The following is a 17,713-nucleotide window of genomic DNA, read 5'->3' on the forward strand; positions in this document are numbered from 1 at the left end:
AGTCTCGAGGATACAAGCTATGATCGAGACTCCTCCCTCGAGGTTCGTCGACACTCGATATTGTGATAACATCAACCACAGCCACGACGCAAATGGGGAGTTCCCAAGGCACGTGGCTAGGACTAATGAATCCTGGAGTGCTACTTCAAGACACCAGTCAGGGTGTCATCTAGTTGTCACGTCTCTGTACTCTTGTAATTAATGTTTGTTGTACTATAAAGGGATTCCCCTCCTATACAAGGGGATCCCTATTACTTTGTAAGGGTTGGTCACTTCAGTTACTTTACACAAAAATATACAAGAAATCTCTATTTCAATCTCTAACACATTCTCTCAATATTATTTCTTTCATTTACTGTCTTCATATTTGTTCATCATTTGTTGCTTATCATTGGCTATAAAAAGCCCCCGTCAATCTTATTATGACTATTAGTCATATAGCAATTACCCTCGATAGCTCGTAGCCGAGCCCGGGATCAACCTCGAGGCTCCAAATCGGCAAGCTGGAGACCCCGAATAACAAACCTATCAGTTTGATTATAGCTCTCTTCTTTACTTTATTTCGTTTCTAAATCTCATATACATAGCATCAGCTGCTCAACAAACTAGCATAAAAATAGATCACGTATGTTTAGAGTCTCATCAACAAATTTAATTGTCATTATCATTTTCACGGTAAACAGTTTGGCGCCCACCGTGTGACTAAAAATAATAGTGATTATTTTCTTGCTGGTTTCATCCTATAATGCAAGTTATCTTTCACACTTTTTCTTGTCCAATATCTTCGATTTTAGGTCAAAATGTCTAACTCGGTAAACGGAGATGAAAATAACAATATTGAGGACCATGGAGAGAGCGGTGTGGCTGTTCTAGGTGTTGGTGTGCCACCACAAAACCTTGGGAATGCACCGGAGCCAGTCCCCATGGACGCGGTCTCACGCGACACCCAGCGCATCGACATAAGCTCCCACACTGACATGAGCTTGCACCAAGGGGATCAACAAGGAGCACAGAAAACCCCAACTAGGGAAGAACGTGAGGTCAGCCTTTATGTTATTTTTCAAAATGTTGCAGGCACAACAACTGGCTATTGCTCAGTTGCAAAGTCACCAGAAAACTCCTAGCACGGTAGCACCGGGGACAGCTCCCCCAGCCGAATAGGTACCTGAGAGATCGAGCAATAACAGATCGATAGCCGACCCTGTCATCATAAAAATGCTCGAGGACCTCACCAAAAGGATCGAATCAGGCAAGAAAATGATAGAAGCCAATGATAAGAAGGTCGAGACCTACAACTCCAAGGTCGACTAGATTCCGGGCGTGCCCCCGGTCCTGAAAGGTGTGGATTTGAAGAAGTTCATAGAAAGGCCGTTCCCCGAGGAAAACCCATTCCAAAGAAGTTCAGAATGTCAGAGCTCCAAAAGTACAATGGGACCTTGAACCCTAATAAACACGTTACTGCCTACACTTGTGCAGTAAAGGACAGCGATATAAAGAACGACGAGATCGAGTCTGTATTACTGAAAACGTTCGGGGAAACACTCTCTAAGGGCGCCATGATGTGATATCACAACTTAGCTCCTAACTCCATAGACTCATTCGCCATGCTAGCAGACTCCTTCATAAAGGCACAGGCCAGTGTCATCAAAGTAGCAACGAGGAAATCTGACGTTTTAAAAATTAAGCAAATGGAGAATGAAATGTTGTGAGAATTTGTATATCGCTTTCAAATGGAACCGATGGAGATACCGCCAGTCTCCAACAACTAGGCACTGCAAGATTTCACTCAAGGTCTGAATGAACGAAGCTCGGTGGCTTCAAAACAGTTGAAATAGAATTTGATCGAATATCCAGTTATGACCTGGTCGGACGTCCACAACCGGTACCAGTCGAAAATTAGGGCCGAGGGTAACCAGTTGGGAGCCCCCTCGGGCTCAGTATACCCAAGCAAGCTCCTGGAAAAGGAGCCAAAACCAAACAAAGAAAGATATCAGTCATACAATGAAGAGAGGAGGAATGCCCCAAGGCGCAACCCACCTCGCAATGATCAAAAGATAGACCGAGGACAGGATCCTCGGGGACCAATCAACAGAGCCAGATTCGATAGGAATGCAGGGTCAACAGGTGCACCTCACTTGTCATAATAGAACTTCAACGTCGATGTATCAGACATCATGTTCGCCATCAATGAAATCAGAGATTCCAAGTGGCACATGCCTGTACAATCAGATCCTTCACAAAGGAATCACAACTTAGTGTGCAAGTTTCACAACACGCATGGCCACAGGACCGAGGATTACCACCAGCTCCAAGAAGATGTAGCTCGACTACTTAACAAAGATCATCTCCGAGAATTCCTTAGTAATCGATCCAAAAATCAGTTCGAAGAGAGAGAGGCAGCGAAGAAGAACGAAGCAAATGAGCTACAACATGTCATCCACATGATCTTGGGAGGCGTCGATGCCCCGCAGGAACCCGTAATGGGAAGGACAAAAATATCCAGCACCAAAGAAAAGCGAAGCCGGGGATATATTCCTGAGGACGCCCTCAAATTTAGCGAAAAGGGCACCGAGACCTTGTCTCAACCTTACAATGACGCACTAGTAATATCTTTGCTTGTGAATTCTTTTCAAATAAAATGTGTACTCGTGGATCCAGGTAGTTCGGCCAACATTATCAGGTCGAGGGTGATAGAGCAGCTCAGACCTATTGACCAAATCATGCCCACCACTTGAGTCCTCAATAGACTCAACATGGCAAGTGAGACAACAAAAGGAGAAATCGCCCTACCGGTCACCGTGGCCGGCACGACCCAAAATGCCAAATTCCATGCCATCTAAGGAGACATGAGATATAATGCCTTATTCGGATAGCCATGGATACATTGCATTAGGGCAGTACCATCCACTGTACACCAAATGATGAAATTCCCGACAAAGGATGGGGTTAAAACTGTCTGCGGGGAACAACATGCAGCAAGGGAAATGTTCGCGGTGCACGACGTGGCACCGGTACCCATACCTCCGCTCGCAAAAGAGCCAAAGGCTAATCAAGACACACCCCCAATTAAGCCCAATTAAACAAAATAAAGGACCGTACTGCGTCCTCGTCTCGAGTTATTGGAACATATCGATCCTCAAAACATCGACGGCGCGTCTCACGCTAAGGTATAACCATCTCCCTTTTCATTTTGTATTTTAGACTAACCCTTATGCAGGCGCCATATCGAAGCAGTCAGAACGATAACCCAATTCGAAGACCTTGAGATTTTAAAGCATCCATTGCACTCTTTTCCTTCGACCTAGTTTTTATCCCGAAAAGGGTTTTACCGGCATGGTTTTAACGAAGCAACATATGCATGCTACCTAAGGGAGACTCAACAAGTGTCTGGGGCTTCTTTTGCAGTCAACCTCGAACACTGAGGGGTACCCCCCACCCCCCCGAAGGTCACCCTCTCGGAAAAGCCAAGAGACGCCAAATCGGGTCTCTATAGGAAAATGATATACAGGGCCAAATGGTCAAACGAACCGTGTACGTATAGCTTGGCCACCGATAGCGAAAATATGTACACTTATACCAAATAATTGAAGGATATTTTTTATCAAAGCATCTCACGCTCTAAAAGAGGCTCAGCACCTTCGCAAAAATGACTCCCCCACCGAAAACATCCCGAACACTCGGGGACTGGCGTCAACAATTCGACACCTAAATGACCTCCGGGTCGGGAATCCAAAATTATAAGCCCTCAGATAAGGCAACACGGAAATTACCAAACATCTCTAATGCCGAAAGTAGCCCGAATACTCGGGGACTGGCGTCAAACTCTCCAAAAAAATGCATGACCTCAGGGTCGGGATCTCCCAAAATCGTAAGCCTTCGATGAGGTAATGCAAAGTTTGTAAAAAATGGCTCCCGGGTTAGGAAACACTCGACGACTCGGGGACTGCCGTCAAGCGCCACCTCCATGAACTTATCAAAACCCGAGGCCATAAGACCCCGAGTGGGCAGACTCGGTCTCGTAAGACCTACATAAGGCAGCAACTATATCTATAAGACCTCAATGGCATGAAAAACCTGTAAGGCCTCAACGACATGAAAAATCTGTAAGACCTCAAGCAAGACATGAACCACACTTGTACCAAGTGACAAAAATGTAAGACCTCAACGGCATGAAAAACTTGTAAGACCTTACTAAAGGCATAAACCCGATCTCAAAGTTTCGGCTATATATTGAACTTGTAAGACCCCTAAAAAGGCATACCCTCGATATAGATGCCGAAACTACATCACTCGGGACTCAAAGGCTCCGACCAAACACAAGTGACTCTGGTCACACGGTTATACCAGCCTAACTAATGCAACTCGGGGATGCCCGACCGTCGCTACAAGGCGTAAGATCCATTGTCACCAGCCCACACAGGCCTTCAAATTACTCCGAATCTACTTCGGAAAGAACCGGTTAAACAGGCTACCCTCGACATAGGCAAAAGACCTTCGACCATGTCGGCTCCAAATCACAGGCTTCGAGATACTAAGCCTCCAAGTCAAACCTCCCGAGGTGCTCGAACATCGCCGCAAGTTACTCAAAATTGAGGTTCTTCCCGAACTGACGATGAGTAAGGAAAAAATTACTTCAAAAGTCCTTAACGAGAGGAAAATAAAGCCTACATAAATGGTTGCTTCGACCCAAAGCGTGAGAGCCATTGTCGCCAGCTTACATTAAAAGGTCGCTTCGACCCAAAGCGTAAGAGCCATTGTTGTCAGCTTATATTAAAAGGTCACTTCGACCCAAAGCGTGAGAGCCATTGTCACCAGCTTACGTTAAAAGGTCATTTCAACCCAAAGCGTGAGAGCCATTATTGCCAGCTTACATTAAAAGGCCGCATCGGCCCAAGGCATAAGAGTCAGTGTCGCCAGCCCACGTGCACTAAAAGGTCGCATCGACCAAAAGCATAAGAGCCACTATCGCTAGCCTAAAATTCGGCCATTCGAAGGTCAAATAAGCTCAAGTCGATGCCCGACTCGGGGACTGAGCCCGAAACAAGTAGCCTAAGTATGTCTAAGAGAAAAAGTACGTAAGACCCTACGGGCCAGTCCAATGAGTCCCGGGGCCACATCACTACTCTGAGGATTCCTACCAACGCAGAAGCCAGCTCGCCTAGCCAAAATCAAGATAGAAAAAGATACAAAAGGAGTAAAGCCGCAAGGTTTTCTTTCATATACATGCAAGAAACACAACCTCCAACTACAAACATGCTTTGAAAATGCTACATAAAGATGACAAAATCTATCCCCCTACTAGGGGTTACGGCCTACCGGTCTCATCTTCACTTTCCTCGGCATCGGGCAAGAGTAACCGAGCATCACACTCATCTACCCTCGTTAACGCAAATTCTTCTGAGAGGGCGAAACCCCTATTGCTGATCTTCTCGAAGGTCTTTATTCGAGACTTGCAACGAGCATATTCTTCGAGGATCCTTCTCCGCTCAGCTTGAGCATCGTCAGCATCCTTTGAGTAGATTGTCATCTCCTGGTCAGCCTTAGTCCGGCTCATTCCGGCTTCTGCCTGGGAATCAACGATCTCAGCCTTGACTTTCGAAAGCACAGACTCAAGCTTTGCAATCATTTCTGTCTGGACCAAAGCATTGTCACGAGTTATGCGAAGTTGAGCTTCAAAAGCAGGAACTTTGGCCAAAACATCCTTCCCCTCTAAAGCCTGAGCCTCCGCCCAAGCTTTCAACTCATCATGCTCATTCCTGGCCCGGCCAACTTCATATCGAAGGCGGTCCAGGGCCTCCGTCTTTTTCTGCAACTGAAATAAACTATGTATTAGCCCCAGGAACCAGGAGATAGAATGCACACTCACCCGGGATAGAAAACTACCTACTCTTCCAGGTGGTTCTCATAATTCAGGCTCCGACCCACCTCATACTACAAGTGTACCAGCTCGACTTCCTTTTCATCACAAAGGAGCCTCAAGGATCTCTCCTCATCCAGAGCTTTCCGTAGCCTGGCTTCACAACGAAGCAGCACGAACTTAAGCTTGTCGAATGCCTGCAAAAGAAAACTCAATAAGGAAGGGAAGGCGCAAAGCTCGAAAAACCTATGCTGAAACTCACCGCAAAGTGAAGCCGTTGGGATTCCTCAAAGGCTGAACGCACATGTACCAATCCAGTCCCTTCGGCCTACTCCGGTCGAAGCAGGGTCGCTTGGTGTATTCGACCCTGGGTTTCTAATATCTCCTGAAATGCTATCAACAAAAAAAAAATGTGACAGCAATGGAGAAACCCTCTTTCCAGAACCGGGAGTCGCGGAGACAACAGGCTCGGATGATGCTTCCGTTCCGAAGCCCCGATCCTGCTCTGCATTACTTTGAGCTCCATCGCCCAGTAAAATCACCTCTCATTCATTGTTATCGTTCTTCAGCCCCGGAGCTGGCAACCCTTTCTTCTCTCTAAAGGAGTGTAGCCTCACCTCGAAAGGCTCTCCAATGCCTATAACAGTAAGATTAATGCGCGTAAAGGGGGATATACTTCTCCACATAAAAGAAGGTAAATGAAGGAGTAGCACAGCACTCACCATGGTATTTTGCTTCCCATCTGCCCCCGGACGAAGCTTGCCACTTGCACTCATCACAGGTCGAGTGGATCACCAATTCTTGGACCCAATTCTCCAGATTAGGAACCGCTGCAGAAGAAGAAGGAAGGCATGGTTACGAAACCAGTTCTCGCTATAGGCAAAATTGAGAAAGCACAAAATGCACTGCTTACGTGTGTAATTCCATTCCTCACGAAATGGCATAAGCTCCACGGGGATAATGTCAACGGTCCGCACTCGGACGAAACGACTCATCCATCACCGATCTTTGTCCTCCTCATCATCAACAACGAAGGGCATGGTCGATCGACATTGCAAGGTTAGCAGACCTCGATGGTGAAAGGGCTGGTACAACCTAATAAGATGACTGATTGAAATTTCAAGCCCCGCCTTCTCCGTAAAAAATCTCACCATCAACACCGTTCGCCAAAATGACGGATGGACCTGTGTCAAGGTAACCCAAATACTCTAAGCAGAAGTCGATCACAACCCTATCAAGGGGGGCCCAATGTGAAATGATATGTGTACACATTCAAAAACCCATCGTCATGATCCGCAATGCCCTCACCCGGGGTAAATGCTTATAACATCACTTTCTCTCCCTATCTGCAGTCTTTTCTTACTAACTCAAGATGCTCTTCCCCTATCAATGAAATGGTCTTTAAGGCGTACTCTTGTTGATCCTAAAGACCGTACTCTTGTCGATCCTGAAGACCAGAGGCGAAGCTCTCCTCTCCTCGTCGGGCAGGCCCCGATATATCGGCAGTGGCAGTGATAAAATCAGAGAACTAAAAGGCACGAATATGTGCAGACGCGTTAGTGTTGGAGTACCAAAAGGCTGACGTAGAAAAAGAAGGGGAACTGATTAAAATGGTGTAACCCCCGAAAAGCATACACAACCCTATTTATATACGGAAAGAACGACGACAATTCACCTACCTCAAAGCTGGTTAAAAACACTAACCAATGCCGTCTTCTCTAGTTCGGAGATGTTACCTAACCTCGAGGACCTCCATCAAAACAAGATTAGGCTCCAAGGAGCCAATAACACCTCCTCTAGTCCCGAAGTGGCACCCGACCTCGAGGACCTCCATCAAAACAAGGTTAGGCTCCATGAAGCCAATAACATCATCGCCAGTCCCGAGGTGGTACCCGACATCGAGGACCTCCATCAAGACAAGGCTAGGCTCCAAGAAGTCGATGATGCCTTCACCAATACCGAGGTAGTACCCGACCTCGAGGATCTCCATCAATGTGAATCAGGGTCCAAGGAAATAAGCATTTAAACTCTACCCGTATGGGCTTGGCCCCGGGTACCATCCGAGATTGGACAAATCCTCTTTCGAGATCTATCTATAGTGCCCTAAAGCTATTTACACTGAGCCCAGAGCGAGTTTCTAGGTGGTCCAAATTTGAACGAACCTCCGCTCGGGGACTTCCCTCGAGAGATCAAAGGCAGTCCTTGTCCACAGGCCTCCGAGCAAATTTCTTCTCAAAGGTTACCATAGAGTTTAACTAATAAGCCATAATTCCAAGGCCCAAAACGTTACTTTTATTCTACTTGAAGTCAAGGTCCCGGCGACCCGAGTTCATCGACCCGATTCAGATTCGATCCAAGGGATCGCAAAGGGTTCCGCGCAAGGCCATATTAATCGGCCAAAGGCCAGAAAGAATACTCGCATCCGAGTTTGGTATTAGCAATAGCAGATGGAGCCATGCATTTAGAGTCTCCACTAACATAAAAGAATATAGCAAGCATCGAATACAAATTGGAGAAAATATCTTTGTATTCATGAAACATTCAATTACAAAAGCCCACGATGGGTCCTTACATATGATTACAAAAGCCGACAAGGGGTTCTTACACAAAAATAAAGAAGTGAGAGGGTACACATGTAGTGAAAACCTGGAACCTAATCTACTCTTGAAGGTTCATCTCCGGTATCAGCATCTCCGAGCTCCACCTCTTCGAGCATGCATCCTCGACGGTGACACCTTCGACCGCCACCTCCTCTAGGTTCCCAGCTCAATCCCACGGAGAAATATCTCCAAGGGAAAAGATGAAGAAAAGGAAAGCGGGAAGGCAAATAAGAGGAAGGTGATGTAGAATAGGCAGAAAAAAGAGACATAGCCCGCCGAAGCCAAAGTTTGAAGATTCAGCGGGCCTCAACCCCACTCGTACGGCCGCTCCGGGTCCACCTTCCAGGACATTGTGTCGTGCGAGCTTAATGGCCGGTGTGCCATTTTATCCCTTGGGAAAAGACCCGAGGGATGAAGTGCAACACTCGGCTAGGGTAAGAGAGTGAGCAGCGGTGTATATGCTGAATACTCTCCCGAATAGCGGTGTAGAGTCTGAATGTCCTCCTAAGTCGAAATAGGCCGACCCCTTTTACCTAGTCACCTCGGTGTAATGATGATAGTAGCGATAGCCATAATAACAACAACAACAACAACAACAACAAGACAGTATAGTCTCGCTCGGCATAGGGAAGTCTAGGTGGGAGGCCATGGCGCGGCTGATAAGAACACTGTCGTAAGATCTTAAGGTCAGAAACCCCAAACATGGCGGATAGCAATAGCAGAAGGATGATGAGAATGAGAAGAAAGGAATGGAAAGATGTTGAGAAACACTTGAATAAAAGTTAGCATAGAAAGGCCACATTTATAGGGGATAATAGTGTTGCCTACAACGCTATTAATGCCTTTGGAAGACGTATCAACAGGCGCAATCAATGCGCCATTGGAAACTGGATCGACGGTGATACGGTCGCCTTGAAGAATGGGAATCGGCAGCACATTGAATGACACTGAAAAAACAAGTCCATGGGATGTACCGGTTATCATGGAGACTTACATCGTAAGTATGATATCGTCAGCGTGACATCACTGCGGAAGTCCGAAGAGTTGGGTGTCAAAATTGTTTCTTATCACTCATCTTTAAGAAATGCGGGGACTATCTGTATAAGGTGAAATCGGAGGGTCCAATGTCTTATTATCAAAGCACCTCGGAAGACCGTCTCGAAGTCCCGAGGCTACAAGCTATGATCGAGACTGCTCCCTCGAGGTTCGTCAACACTCGATATTGTGATAACGTCAACCACGGCCATAGAAGAAATAGGGAGTTTCCAAGGCACGTGGCTAGGACTGATGAATCCTAGAGAGCTACTTCAAGACCCGAGTCAGGGTGTCATCTAGTTGTCACGTCTTTGTACCCTTGTAATTAATGCTTGTTGTACTATAAAGATATTCCCCTCTTATATAAAGGGGATCCCTATTACTTTGTAAGGTTTGGTCACTTAAGTTACTTTACACAAAAATATACAAGAACTCTCTATTTCAATCTCTAACACATTCTGTCAATATTATTGCTTTCATTTATCGTCCTCATATTTGTTCATCATTTATTGTTTATCATTGGCTATAAGAGCCTCTATCAATCTTATTATAACTGTTAGTCATATAGCAATTACCCTCGATAGCTCGTAGCCGAGCCCGAGATCAAGCTCGAGGCTCTAAATCGGCAAGCTTGAGACACCGAATAAAAAACCTATCGGTTTGATTATAGCTCTCTTCTTTACTTTATTTCGTTTCTAAATCTCATATACTTAGCATCAGCTGCTCAACAAACTAGCATAAAAATAGATCACGTATTTTTAGAGTCCCATCAACAAATTTAATTGTCATTACCATTTTCACAGTAAATAGTCTGTCTGGGGATGAAATGTTATACTAAGACTTACTTGAGTCGCCAATCCTTTTTGGAAGGACCTCCAGAAGTTAGCTGTAAATTGAGCTCCTCTATCCGAGATAATAGATATAGGGACACCATGTAGTCGTACTATTTCCTTAATATAAAGCCTTGCATAATCCTCTGAGGAATATGTAGTTCTAACGGGCAGAAAATGGGCTGACTTTGTAAGCCTATCAACAATCACCCATATCGAATCAAACTTACGATGGGTAGGAGGTAAACCTACGATGAAGTCCGTATTGATTACTTCCCATTTCCAAGTCGGAATCTCCATAGCTTGAAATAACCCACCGGGTTTTTGATGCTCAATTTTAACCTACTGACAGTTAGGACACTAAGCAACAAATTTTGCTATATCCTTTTTCATTCCGTCCCACCAATACACTTCCCTGATATCATGATACATCTTTGTTGCTCCTAGATGGATAGAATAACGAGAATAGTGAGTTTCTCCCATAACCTGCCGATGCAGCTCTGCAACATTAGGCACACATAATCGCCTTTGATATTTGAGGACCCCATCTTCTGTAATTTCAAACGGTCTCTTCTACTTCTGAAGAATGGTATCCCTATAATGAACTAGCACAGAATCATCGTACTGGCGTTCCTTCTGAAGAGTGGTATCCCTCCACATCTTTAGTGCATGAATCACCGCAGCTAACTCTAAATCGTGGGTCGGGTAGTACTTCTCGTGCTTTCTTAGTTGACTAGAAGCATAAGCCACAATCTTACCATGATGTATCAGGACACAACCCAATCCAACCCCTAAAGCGTCACAATAGATAACGTAACCATCGGTCCCTTCTGGAAGCGTTACAACCGGTGCTGACGCTAATCTGTCCTTTAATGCTTGAAAACTCTGTTCGCAAGCATCAGACCATTGAAACTTTGCTTCCTTCTGAGTCAACTTTGTTAAGGGTGCTAAAAGGGAAGAAAACCCTTCCACACATCTCCTATAATAACATGACAAACCAAGAAAGCTACGGACCTTCGTTAGTGTTGTGGGCCTAGGCCAAGTATTTACTACCTCAATCTTTTGTGTACGGACTTGTATGCCTTCACCCAAAATTATATGCCCAAGGAAAGTTACAGAGTTCAACCAGAATCCACATTTAGAAAAATTTTCATATAACTTCCCTTCTTGTAGAACTCTGAGCACAGTACGCAGATGACCAACATGCTCATCCTCTGAACAAGAATATACCAATATATCGTCAATAAATACAATTACGAACAAATCTAAGAAAGGCCTGAACACACAGTTCATCAAATCCACGAATACTGCTGGGGAATTGGTCAGACCGAACGACATAACCCGAAACTCAAAGTGCTCATATCTAGTCTTTAATGTTGTCTTCAGAATATCTTCATCCTTAACCCTTACCTAATGGTACCCGGACCTCAAGTCTATCTTTGAAAAACACTTGGCACCTTGCAACTGATCGAGTAAATCATCAATTCTCAGGAGCGAGTACTTATTATTGATCATCACCTTATTTTCAGTTGCCTATAATCAATACACATTCGTAAGGAACCATCTTTCTTTCTCACAAACAAAACAGGTGCTCCCCACAGTGACGTACTAGGTCTGATAAAGCCTTTTTCAAGTAAGTCCTTTAATTGTTCTTTCAACTCTTTCAGCTCTGTTGGGGCCATTCTATATGGAGGATTAGATATTAGGTGAGTATCTGGTAGTAGATCAATAGAAAACTCAATTTCTCGCTCTGGCGGGAGACTCGGAAGCTCATCGGGGATAACATCAAGAAACTCATTCATCACAAGGATGGACTGAATGGTTGGTGACTCTACTTACATATCCTGAACCCGAACTAAGGGATAAATATAGCCCTTATTGTTCATCTTCCTTGCCTTGAGATAGGAAATAAATCTACCTCTCGGTGATGCCGTGTTACCTTTCCACTCCAAAACAGGATCCCCTAGAAATTGAAATCGGACTATCTTTGATCTACAATCAACGTCGGCATGACAAGAAGCCAACCAATCCATACCCAATATAACATCAAATTCTACCATATCTAACTCGATTAAGTCTGCTACGGTATTTCGACCATGAACTACTATTATACAACCCCTATATACCTGCTTAGCTATCACCGAGTCCCCAACAAGTGTAGATACCTCAAAAGGTTTAACCAATTCAGGTTTTATTACAAGTTTACTAGCAACTAACGGAGTAACATATGATAAGGTGGAACCTGGGTCAATCAGTGCATGATAATATACTTGTAACAATAAACAAGTGACGACTCCTGGTCTTGTCGTCCTGCCAATGCATAAATGCGGTGTTGAGGGTTAATCGAGCTAGATGCTCCGCCTCTACCTCTAGCACAACTCATTGGTGCTTTGGGACCTTTCCCAGGGGGGACGTACTGATGATGACGAACCAGCTACAGATCCCCGCTAGCTGAATTTTGCTTGCATTACCTCTCATCGGACAATCCCTCATAATGTGGCCCGGATAACCACAAGTATAACAACCACCTAATCCCATACAGCACTTTCCGGTATGCTTCTTACCATATTGAGTACATCGTGGCCAGGGTGGCCTCATCTGATTTGACTCACCCCTATATTGAGAACCTGAGGCCCAGAAATTCTAGTCAGATCCTGAATATGTAGAACAATGAAATATCTTACCACCAAACTGAGGGGGCGTGCTAGCTGAGGGCTGGGATGGATGCCTTGAGTATTGTTGCCTTAGACCACCTCGAAACTCACCAGAAAGACCCGAAGACCTCACTCTCTTATTTTAAGCCCTATCATGCTCACAATCATCCCTCTATTTCTGTTTATGCTCCTCTACATCCTAAGTGTATGCCTGAATACGAGAAATATCCATGTCTGGCTGAAGTGAGACCGACATACAATTGTTAAGCAAGTAAGGATCTAATCCCATCACAAACCAGTGAACCCGATCCTCCATATTAGATACAATAGTGGGAGCATACCTAGCCAAGGAATCAACTTGAAGACTGTACTCCCGAACACTCATGTTACCCTGCCAAAGGGTCAAGAACCTATCAAATCTGGCCCGTCTAAGCTCTGGTGGCAGATAATAACAAAGGAAAGCTTCTGTAAACTCTTGCCATATCTCTGGAGGGGCATCCTCACCTCTGGGCAATTCCCAAGACTCGTACCAATTAACTGCAACATCTCGGAGTCTATAGAAAGATAGCTCAACTAACTCAGTCGCAGTCGCCTTCATTACCCGTAACATCCTCTGCACTCTATCAATAAATACCTGAGGGTTCTCATTCGGATCTACCCCAGTGAATACCTGAGGGTCTAAATTAATGAAGTCATGAACCCTCGCACTGACAGACCTATCTGCATGACCAATAACTACTTCCTGATGTCGAGCCTGTGTGGCTACTAATTGGGTTAATAAGTGAATAGCATCTCTCATCTCCTTACCCGGTGCATCCGGCTGAGGTGCTAAATGTACAGGGGCGGGCACTGGAGTTGGTGCCCCTCGGAGCTCTTCTGGAAAGGGCAGGGTATGTAAAGTCTTAGATGGAACCTCACCATGAGACTCTCCCCGAGCCCTATTAACTCATGGCGCTTGACTAGTAGTCTCACCGGCCACGAACTTTCCCTTCTGGGCGGCCGTACTCTTTGGAGGAATTGCTAAAAATATAGCATATTGTTAGGTACATGAATTCTTGTATCGCACGATCTGAGATAAAAAGAGAGGATAACATCCTATATATCCTGTAGCCTCCTATCTATAAGTGTGGTGCACGACACACCCATAAACAAGACTCAACTAGACACGGTAGAAAAGCCTAGGACAAAACTGCTCTAATACCATTTTTGTCACGACCCAAACCGATGGGCCGCGACGGGTGCCTGAGTCTTACCTGTCAAACACCCCTAAGAATGTGTCTAAGATATGAACTTGAATAACATCTATTGCATTATGAAAATAACATACGTGAAGGGAACCTGCCATCAAGGCATATGTACGTATACGTGCATAATATAGTGGGCGAGCCGACAAGGCTGCTATAGACAACTATACAACAAAAACTAAAAACCGACAAGGCCACATACAACTCAACTAGACATACTGTCTACTGACCTCTAACAGAAATGTTTGTATATATATATATATATACACACAAACGTATCGTACCAAAATCAAAAGAAGCTCCCGATCAAATGGAGCATGCCAACTCTCGCTGATCAAGGATCCTAAGAAGGGGGACCGTCAGCTTGCCTACCTACACCTGCGGGCATGAAATGCATGCCCCGTGAAATAGGACGTCAGTATAAAAAATGTATTGAGTATGTAAGGCATGAAAATTATTACGTAAAAGACATAGATGAAACATGGAATAAGGAAACACATCCTTAAATCTGAATAACTTTGTAAATTCTGAAACGTTTATAATGTCATGCACGTGCGTATAAATGTCGTGACATGCATAGGTATGGGTGTACATAATATCATCAGGCCACTGAGGGCATCCCATCATATCATCTCGGCCACTGTGGGCAATATCATCAACATATACCAGCTGATCAGGTGGTGGTGCGTATATAACGCCGTAACATTTTCCCATATCCCATATACATATATTTACATATATACGCATATATAACGCCATCTGGTCATGGGTCAATTCACATGAGTGAAATGCATGAAAAATATGTGATAATCTCAATATTCTTTCCGAATAAACTTTTTCAACTGCGTATTATTCTGAGACCCATGAACAGAAAATAATAATAATTTTCATGGGGAATCAAGAATATAGACACCCCTAATAATTCTATAAATAGAGTAATTTATGGAAACTGCGTGTTTTCTCATTTCTTCAGTATAGTTTGGACCATGCCAAAAGAAAGAAGTGATGGCTTTAACATACCTAAAGTAGGGAAAATTTCGTGTAATATTCCTTAGAACTCCAAAAATCGGATTAAGCTTCTGGTCTTTGAAATTTTGACGAAATTTTTTTTTGCTTCGTTAAAACTCTTGAATGAAATTTCAAGCTCTTGCTTGTTGAAGTGCTATGTGAATTTCTTAAGTTATTTTCTTGCACTTCAAACCAAGAAAGGATGTATTCCTCCTTCTTGAAATGATTGACGTAACTTGATCCAAAATGAAAGACTTCTTTTACTTGATTGTTTACTTAAGTTACTTTTTGGAATGAAATAACATTTCTTTGGTTTCCTTGAAATTTGAGAGGAAAACGTTCTGGTTCTTTGAAGTTTGGAAGGAATACGTTTTTGAATTCCTTTTTGATTCATCTTGGATTTGTGACAGAACTTAGATAGTCATCATTTCTTATTTATGCCTAGGTGAGTCATGTCTTGACTTGGTGGCTTCTTGCCACGTATTTAGGAAATAATTTATAATTTTTATTCATTTATTAGTTAACTGAGTAATGTCCTTATTCGGTAATTAATCAATTACCCGTATAATTTAAAAATTAACATAAATTACTTAAAATTTTATTTATTTTTTAATATACTTTATACATTATACTATCATGGTCATACGGTACCTTGCATGGTACTAGTTCATAATTATCGGGTATTATCACTGGACCCGAATTTTATTCCAAATTGGCCACTTTCAACGAAACTCGTTTTCTTTGATCCGTGTATCCCATTATCCCCCATAACACTTATTTATCGCTTGTTATAAATAGCGAAGTAAGTTAACGTCAAGATGATCTCATTGCACGACCCAAGCCGATGGGCTACGACGGGTGCTTGAGTCCTACATGTCAAATGCCCCTAAGCATGCATCTAAAATATGAATATGAATAACATCTGTTGTATTATGAAAATAAAATATATGAAGGAATCCTGCCTTCAAGGCATATGTACGTATACAGACAAAATATAGTGGGCGAGCCAGCAATGCTGCTATAGACAACTATACATCCAAAACTGTAAGCCTACAAGGCCACATACAACCCAACTAGACATACTGTCTACAGACCTCTAGCAGAAATATAACTGTACAAAGACGGGACTGAGCCACATCATACCCATACACATATATATATATATATACAAACGTATCGTACCAAAATCAAAAGTGGCTCCAGATCAAATGGAGCACGCCAACTTGATCAGGGATCCTAAGAAGGGGGACCGTCAACTGTCTTCCTGCACCTGCGAGCATGAAACGCAGGCCCCATGAAATAAGGCGTCAGTATGAAAAATGTACTGAGTATGTAAGGCATGAAAATTAGTACGTAACAGATATAGATGAAACATGGAATACAGAAACACGTCTTTAAATCTGAATAACTTTGTAAATTCTAAAACTTTTATAACGGCATGCACATGCGTATAAATATCGCGTCATGCATAGGTATGGGTGTACATAATTTCATCAAGCCACTGAAGGCATCCCATCATATCATCTCGACCAATGTGGGCACATCATCAAAATATACCAGCTAATCAGGTGGTGGTGCGTATATAACGCCGTAATCTTTTTTCCATATCCCATATACATATATTTACATATATATGCGTATATAAGGTCATCTGGTTATGGGTCAATGCACATGATTAAAATGTATGAAAAATACGTAATAATCTCAATGTTCCTTCCGGATAAATTTTTCCAACTGCGTATTATTCTGAGACTCATGAACAGAAAATAATAATAATTTTCATGGGGAATCAAGAATATAGATACCCCTAATAATTCTATGAATAGAGTAATTTATGGAAACTGTGTGTTTGCTCGTTTCTTTAGTATAATTTGGACCATGCCAAAAGAAAGAAGGGAGGGCCTTAACATACCTGTTTCTTGAATTATTTGAACGAATCTGCTTCTGTGAAATATGAATTAAGTTACACTTGGATTTCCCTGAATTTTCTTTCTGCTTCTAAAGTTTGTGAACTAAAGAATGAATTTTAAGCTAAAACTTGATTCCAACGTTTTTTGAAATTTGGTTGAAGCTTCTGTTTATAATTTGAACAAAATTTGGCTTTGGAATGAAGGCTTCTAACGTTTGAAGTCATGCTTTTGAACTTACATTTTCTTGGTTTCAAACCAAATTAACAAAATGAAGCTAAAGGCACTAAAATAAAGCTTAATGGCAAATTAGATAAGTTTTACTAGTCTTTCAAAGACTTAACCTTAAGTCATTGCTAAGTGACGCATATGTAGCCAGCTAGAATAATGACTACTTAGTCATTGCCTAGGCCTTGTGACTTTTTGCCACGTGGGGGGTTAATTTATTAATTATTTATCCACTTATTAGTTAACCGGGTAATGTTATGTTACCTGGTAATTAATCAATTACCCACATAATTTAAAAATTACCACAAATTACTTAAAATTTCATTTATTTTTAAAAAATACTTCATATA

General features: G+C 43.1%; 1 protein-coding gene across 1 annotated transcript; it reads right to left on the minus strand.

The window, feature by feature from the left end:
• Window positions 1-10,895: 10,895 nt before the first annotated feature.
• LOC138875201 (uncharacterized) lies at window positions 10,896-13,775 on the minus strand. Its single transcript, XM_070154025.1, has 4 exons — window positions 13,235-13,775; window positions 12,449-12,564; window positions 11,780-11,855; window positions 10,896-11,536 (listed from the first exon to the last, which is right to left on the minus strand). Exons 1-4 carry the CDS (start codon window positions 13,773-13,775, stop codon window positions 10,896-10,898), a joined length of 1,374 nt encoding a protein of 457 aa, XP_070010126.1.
• Window positions 13,776-17,713: the final 3,938 nt, after the last annotated feature.

The sequence above is a fragment of the Nicotiana sylvestris genome, chromosome 8 (assembly GCF_000393655.2).
Source record: "Nicotiana sylvestris chromosome 8, ASM39365v2, whole genome shotgun sequence".
NCBI classification, from domain to species: domain Eukaryota; kingdom Viridiplantae; phylum Streptophyta; class Magnoliopsida; order Solanales; family Solanaceae; genus Nicotiana; species Nicotiana sylvestris.

What these genes read in the sequence shown, in the direction of transcription:
- LOC138875201 (XM_070154025.1), bottom strand. Translation starts at nt 13,775, where the DNA reads ATGAGAGATGCTATTCACTTATTAACCCAATTAGTAGCCACACAGGCT. An exon ending in TCCTTACTTGCTTAACAATT is followed by an intron (nt 12,565 to 13,234) that starts GTATGTCGGTCT and finishes TGATTGACCCAG; the next exon opens with GTTCCACCTTATCATATGTT. An exon ending in TTTACTCGATCAGTTGCAAG is followed by an intron (nt 11,537 to 11,779) that starts GTGCCAAGTGTT and finishes ATTCTTGTTCAG; the next exon opens with AGGATGAGCATGTTGGTCAT.